At 44.4% G+C, this 7,657-nt stretch overlaps 1 protein-coding gene across 1 annotated transcript in view; it reads right to left on the reverse strand.

The window, feature by feature from the left end:
* Positions 1 to 2,570: 2,570 nt before the first annotated feature.
* The window catches only part of TMEM154 (transmembrane protein 154), a 37,246-nt gene continuing 32,159 nt past the window's right edge, over positions 2,571 to 7,657 (reverse strand). Inside the window, 1 exon segment of the mRNA XM_009703540.1 lies at positions 2,571 to 2,757. Coding sequence (XP_009701842.1) covers positions 2,571 to 2,757 — 187 coding nt within the window.

A 7,657-nucleotide genomic window follows, 5' to 3' on the forward strand; every position in this document is an offset into this window, starting at 1 on the left:
CTGTTCATTGAACACAAGGAAAAAATAAACCACTTAATTGCCGCTCATTAAGTGCGTGGGATGGCTGCTCACAGCATCCAGCCTCTGCACCAAGGAAAGCTTGGGCCTTCTGGGGGAAAAAAAATAAAAAAGCAGTATTTGATCCTGTTGCTATCATTAAACGCATACACAAGAGCAAAATTAAGATTACTCATGTAGCTTGCGCCTGGCTTTTCCTAGCTTTTGAGTGCTGAGCGTTGCCGTGTTAATGCACCTCCCGGGCAGGCCGCAGACAGACGGTAGCCGCTCTGCCCAGACCCCTCGCCAGCTCCGGGCCAGAGGCTAACGAACCACGCTAAGAGCCGCCTGATTGCCCGCTAGCTTTTTCCCATCTGCTATTCAGTTTTAATACTGCCTCTTATTCCCCATCATCTTACGCTTTGTCTTTCTTTACCCTTTCCCGTAACCCTGTTCACCTGATTTTTCTCTTCCTGTGTATTAAAACCAGATGTTTGAGCTTACCTGAGCCTCCAAACCTCTCCCTTGTCCCCGCTGGGACGAGGTAGCAGAGGAGCGCTCTGGCCCTTCGGAGCTGCAGCCAGGTCCCGTCCTCAGCAGCCGAAGCTCCGCACCCCCCTCGCTGCCCGAGCCCCGCTTTTTGTCACCAAGGGGCAGGGGGTGCTTTGGCAGAGAGCAGCCGCCTGCGCCCGCCAGCCCCGCTTCCTCGCCGAGCATCACTCACCTTTCCCACAGAATGACAAAGCAGCCCTGCAATAAACACATAGATAAATACGTAATCAGGTGGTTAATTTAAACTATATTCCTGGAGCAGGCAGGAATTAAGTCTGCGTGAGTAATCTAGTTCTAATATTTTCATTCTGGTGAGGTTTTTTTCTCCCTACATTTACAAAAACGCCTGCGCGTTTTTCGCCCTTTACAAAGGAAATAGCAGTGCTAAGACTTTTACATCTGCAGCAGGGGTCTCTGCCCCCGGAGCGAAGAGAAGGGAGGTCTCTCCCCTCGGGCCTCATCCACACCAAGGGGTTACCCATTCCTGTTTCTCGGACCTGTTGCTTGTCCTTCTGGCTTTCCATTTTGTTGTGGTGCTCTCCCTCTGCCAGCTGAATAATAGATGTACGCAGAGATCACGCGGGCCTGGGACGCTGAGTACGCATCACTTGGGAGTCAAGGAAAAAGCTGGCTGTCGCGTCAGCGTAGATCACTGACGGCAGCAGACGCATCGCTCAAGGAACAGAAGATCACTGCTCTGCCAGCCCCGGTGACAGTGCCGAGACTGTACGTGGATTTAATGAAAATGTTACGATTTTTTGTTAGTCACAGATTAAAACTGTTCGCCGCCCAGTCTTTAATGGAAACGTGATCGCAACTGACTGTACTTCAGACGGAAGGGATAAAAATAGGAATCGTACCGCAGATCAATGCATTGGCAGAACTAAGCAGGGAGATCAACGCTGTCACGTGCCAGCCTCCAATGCCACCACACATACAGTTTCAATACAACTTATTTTATAAATACAACATAGAACGCTTTTAAGCGGAACTGTTTTGTTTTCAACACACAATCCAGTGAGAACATCAAAAAACTTGCCAGAGGTTATTACTGTGCACGAAACAGTGGCAGAGCTAGAGAAACCCTGGGCTTAAGCGCTCTGTCTAGAGGCCGAAGAGATACCTGCTGACTGTCTGGTTGTATTTTCTTCCCGTGGTGATTTTAATCTTGGTGGACCACCATCTGTACCAGAAGTTGGTATTAAGCTTAATGGCAAGGCTGCAATCCATCATTTTTTTATGACGCTTAAAATGCACGTGTAAGAAAAGCTGCACTGAAATACATTAAAACTTCCCCACGACCTTGGTAACAGAAAAGATTACATGCTAAAAGGGATAGAAAAATTAGATGACGAGTTGAAAACCCGAGTTAGCCAGGAGAGAGAGGGCACGTGCACTGGTAGCAAATCTACAACAAAATTGCTATTCTAGAGGAAAGCCAACCCTGTATTCTACTATGTCATCTTTAAAATTACATAAATAATAAGGTGAAATAACCAAAAGAGAGGAGCAAATTCAAATACTAAACCACTGTTTTTTAGATCTCATTCATTTGCCCATATTTCTGCTTTTATCGGATGTCCACGGTAAATTTTGTAAGCTTGAAGTGCCGTTTGCAGGCAAAGGGAAGCATAAAGGATTCCTTTGCATGGGAAAACACGGACTCACATGAAGTCAATGCTGAAGGAGGCCTTCTGTGCAAGGTTTAGTCCATTTTGACTAACGCCATTTAAATTCACATCCTCGCTTTTTTAAGACTATTTGCCCCGAGCGGTTACAGACAGATACATCCTCGTGGCTTGCAGTGCCGTGCATCCCGCTGCCCGCAGAAAGGAGAACGGCAACCGAGTGCTGTCTCAGGCGGGGGTTTCAGCTTCTCCCACCTGCCCGTACCCCAGGCTCCACGTGCCGGAGTTTGGGATGGGAGAAGCAGGCAGCCTGTGCATCGGGGTCATGGGTGGGTGGTGCACGCGTGCGGGGGTCCTGGGCTGGGCAGGGTTGCTGCCTGAGACACAGACCCTTTAGCCAGACTCCTGCGAGGAGGGAGTCCCACCAGACCGGGCGTCCCGGCTCGCAGCGTGGTGCTTATCCACGCTCTGGATCCAAGGGTTGGCCGGAGCCGCGGGGAAGCCGCGCTGAAGGTGTAGGAGGCGGCAGGCAGTGGAGCCGGGGATGCCGCGTCGGCGGCTGTCGTAATCACAGCGTGTTCTGCTGGGCGAAAAAGAAAAAAAAAATCTCAGGAGCGGACAGAAGGTAGCAAAATGGGCAAGACAAGCGAGTGACAAGGGAGTAGAGCCACACTTTGTCGTTGGTGAAATACAGACTGGTTCACCTGCCTCAGCCTTCACCCTACTAGCTGCAGAGCCTGTGTTGCACATAGGCTGTCGAAACCTTCATACGTCTACCAATTCAGACGGCCTGCCGCCACTTCCTAAATGGTATGAAACATCCTCTCTGTCTGCTTCACGTAAGATGTGACAGGCTTCAAGTAAAGCAGCAAAGAGCGCCTTTTTTTATAGACAGCCTTCCTAGCAAAGTCACGGTTAGTTCTACCTTTGATTCCCAACAAATGAAACTGCTGCCCCAGCTGACCCGGGGAAGGTCATTTTAAACGCCCTGCAGGATGGAACCAAAACCTCCTCCCTCCCAGCGGCTAGACGTTTGGTTCTTTTCTGTTTCCTTGCTATTCTTTTCAAGGATGTTTTTAGAGTCACTGGTAAGGCATAATTCACTTTTCTCCCGTGGTTTTACTAAGTACCATAAAGCTGCGTGCAAGCAAGTTGCACCAGGCTTAGACAATATAATCATGGTTGTAGATAGAACTTATTGCATTCAAACAAAATATAGAAGATACAACAGAAGGGACAACAAGAAAACAAGAATGAAAATCTTCTTTCATCGTCATTCCGGTAGGGAACAGGGCCTCACGGACACACTGAGCTCAAGCAGAGTTAGAACGTAAATTTTCCGTTCCAATAAAAGGAACAGGTAAAGAAAAAAAGAGCTAGCCAAGATCTCATTTTCAAGAGATGTAACAGCCTAACACTTCCCAGTTGCAGAGAGAAAGCCTGGGAAAGAGACAAGACATTTCCAAGATGGATAAGGCCAATTTTCATGGATGCAGCCAAATAACTGGAGCCTATTTCAAGCCTCCTCCCTCCTTGGGAGACAAAGGGAGTAAATTTTCTGGAACCAACGTGGATGAAAGTTTAGCCAGACATAACTACAGCAGAGCCAGGATCAGGCTGCAAGTAAAGATAAAGGACGATGCTGCGGCAGCGCTGGCTCGGGAAGCTGATAGCACAGATGATCTCATCAACGGGGAATTTCAATCTCAAACTATAGGTCTTGGTGACAACACCATCCCTTGCCACAGACACCTACTTATAAATTTCATAGCAGTGATATCGTCTCAGAGAGGGTTTGTGAATTCTTACCCCGACTCAGGAAAACGGCCTCATTTGTGATACTTACAGAGATGACACAGAGCAAGACCTTTTTGGGCTTTTTCCCCCGATTCCATTTCTGCTCATTCTGTTATAGGAACTGCAATTATTTTGGCAGGAGTAACTTACAGAATAAGAGAAACAAGGTGCAATCAGTGAGAAGGCTGGCTAAAGGTTGTCTATATAAACATACTAGTTTTAATGGCAGAGTTAATTACCTTTGCATGTCTGGCTATAGCTTAATGCAAATATAACTCGATTTAAAACAGATCTGGCCTAAGCGTGCTACGTACTAAACCAGCACTAGAACCTTGTTTAAAATTAACCGTACCCTGGAAAAGTCAGAGATAGCAGGGTGGCACAGATCAATGTATTGGCAAAACGACACCGGGCAGCGTGCCTGAAAGCTCGGCGCTAGCAAGCTTTGTCAGCCGGTTGCTGCTATTGGACTTGAAATTAATAGTAACAAAAAGAGAGCTCAGACTTCTAACTAAGAGCAGCTACTGGTCCCATAAAAGCCACAGAGGGAACACAGAAAATTCCCACAGGAGAGCATCGGTTCTGAGCCTCTGTCAAGTACTAGTTTACAAAACATCAGCCTATTTATAGTATTTGTCTAAGTGTGTACTTGAAGTTGGGCTAGCACCTCTCTTCTATAATCTATATTTAGCTAACTGTCATGGTAAGCAGAGCAGGTTTGGTAGGAGCAAATCCTAATAAGGTATCCCCCCGTATTGAAAATAACTGAGTCACAGTTGTAATATTTAAACTGTTTATAATACCATTTAACAACAGTTCACAGGAAACCAGTGTGGAAACCTGTTTTCGGTAACATTGCTGTTTTCTGCTACGGATTGATCTGCGTGCCAAATAACCCCCAAGCCATAGCAGAGCCCTTTCTTGTTCAGAAATTTCTTTAATTTCTTGTCCACATCTCCAGAGGTAGTTCTACAAAATTTAAGATTCATGTTTTGACTTAAATTTGAATGCCTACATTTCATCTTTATTTCAGATACCCTCTGACACTGTCCTGCTCTCCATTGCAATTAACCTTTTCTTCAGGCATCTTCCTTTGGCCATCAACAGTGCCCCCCCCCATTACATTTTATAAAATAATTATTCAGTACATCAGCTCCTGTAAAAAGGTTTGCACAGATGTAAAAAAGACAATCTTTGGGAGAAAAAGGTATTGGACTTAGGTATTCAGATAACTCAGAGAATAATCACTACCCGTAACGGGCAACACAGCATTCTCATCAATTAAAGTTTCTGAAGCCACTTCTACTTTTGATTTTAATTATGTGGCTATCAAATGGGACTCTGAAGTTTTAGGCAATCAGCACCTGGTCCTCCGAGCTAATAAAGTCAGTGTCATGGGGACAGAGGTGCTTTCCCAAAGCCTGCCTGAGGGAGACAGCTCTCAATTTGTCTGAATTAGGCCATTAGTACTGCTATGGAGTGGCAACAGTATCTTGCCAAATTCTAGCCTTTGAGGCTTTTCTGAGATTACATTTTGCAATCAAAAATACTGGCAAATGAATATAAGCTTAGAACTTTATTTCAATTACTTTGGATGCTCTCCAGTTAGTAACTGGTTTCCTGTGCTGTTGTCTTTCACTTGGTAGTACACGCTTACTTCTCCCATGTCTAAGTAAATCCAGCTGTCCCGTAACTGAATAAAATATAATCAAGTTTCTGTAGTTGTTTCTGCTCCAGAATAAACAGACTTTAATTCAACTACTTATATTTCAATAATGATATGTTAAATACATATATACACAGACACACATACAGAAAGAGAGAACAAGAACAACTTTCAGAGTACTTTGCTGTGTACTAAAAAAATCAAGACATAGCTGTCAATGGCTGTGTACATAGCTCTACACAGAATTGTGCAATACAATCTGAAAACTACGCAGATTTGGCAAGCCTTGTGAAAAAGGGTAATTTGCCATCTCTTAATGGTGCAATCCAAAATAATCGTTTTGGTTAGCCAGTCATGCTGCCACCCTTTCTTATTTAGCTTCAGCTAAATCAATCCAGGCCCCTAGGAAGAACGGAAAGACAGCAAGGTTTAATGTTTTACACTTCCTCAGTGCTCTCTGGGATAATTTTTCAATAAATTAGCAACAATTTAACGGGAAGTTATTAAATTATATAGTGAAGAGTGGCTTCTGCATGGCAGGTTTAAAGCATAGCACTACGCTCTCTAGTTTCCTTTAGAAAATGCCTTTTTTCATCAGATAAACCCATACCTCATGAAGTCCAAAGGCAACCAAATGCATTGAGAAATAGAAACATGCACATGTAGGGAACACCAAACATTGAAAGTATCTGCATCCCAGAGTCCGGCTGCACAGAGAGAATTCCCAAACTTGCTTTTCGAAGGCAGAACCAACCGACATCACCCGAGGCACCAAGCGATGGCCGTGGATTTGTTCTTTCTTCAGAGCACACTTTTGCTGTAGGCAGGTGACACAAAGTTTTCGGGAAAACAGCAGAGAGTTAAATAGGCTCCTAGGGAAGACTCTGGTTCAGGGGCGGAGAAAAAAAATGATGTCATAAATTTGTGTTGAATACTGTCATTTTCCCCTAAAAAAGGAAACCCTGAAGAGAGGAAGTGTTACAGCCCTGGCAATTGCTATGATGAGCGATCCCTCCAGATGATTATGTTCCATCTATCTCAGATACAAAAGTTAGCAGTGTAGCATAAAGGCCCTTTCCAGAGGGAAAGGCTGGAGGTCTCCAAGCATCAGCAGGGAAGATGGTCCTGAAGTACAACAGGGAGAAGGAAGGGCAGGGAAAAAAAGTAGAGAGAAAAAAACTGGTTTTGATTCCCTAGTGCATCCAAGGGTTGTTCTGAGGGTCATCATCACTTTCAGAGATGAGGCTTCTGTGCAGGCTATATGTTGCAATGTAAAGCGCTTTGAAAGTTTTAATTAAAGAACCCAGCCTGAAAGCAGTTGCTTATCAGACATAAGAAGTAGTCTCAGCTGCCTGCGAGGGACAGCTGAAGGCCAATTCCAGGGTGTTTTGAGGCAGTCCAAACAAGTTTCCAAACATTTACAGGATTCTTATATAGTTGGACCCTCTTACTGACCCTGCCATTATAAAAGCAAAATCTATTTTTTTTTTTAAATTAGAACATGTTTATGGGAATCAAACTGTTAGTCTGAGTATGCTCAAATGTGGTTCTCATTAGCAAGGTGTTACCACAGATGTCTTGACTAGTAGCTGGTATTCCTTTGGGTAATATTAACAGCTGCGATCAGAGACTGTTAACTACTACCCAGATTAAATAGCTTGTCATTCTGATTTATGTAATCGGGGAGAGGAAATAAGGATGAATTCCCTTCTAGCACTCATAGGTCAAGTATTTATTGTAGCTTAGCTAGTATAAGGGGCTTGAACCATATTGTAAGCTTGAACAAAAGATAACGTAATATCTCTTCTGCAGCTCTGCTCAGGTCACGTTCTTCACTGTTTTCTATTAAGGAAAGCAATGAGCCTACACATGTTCTTTTGCAGAATTACCCCTTAGCAGAAGCGGTACTAGAAAACAATTTAACAAATGAAAAATGCTCTGCGAGAACGTCGCCTCAATTATCATCTTCAGTGCTGCTGAGAAGGCTACCATGCAATAAAACTTCTAATTCAGCAGG

Source organism: Cariama cristata, unplaced genomic scaffold (assembly GCF_000690535.1).
Source record: "Cariama cristata isolate BGI_N322 unplaced genomic scaffold, ASM69053v1 scaffold21697, whole genome shotgun sequence".
NCBI classification, from domain to species: Eukaryota; Metazoa; Chordata; class Aves; order Cariamiformes; family Cariamidae; genus Cariama; species Cariama cristata.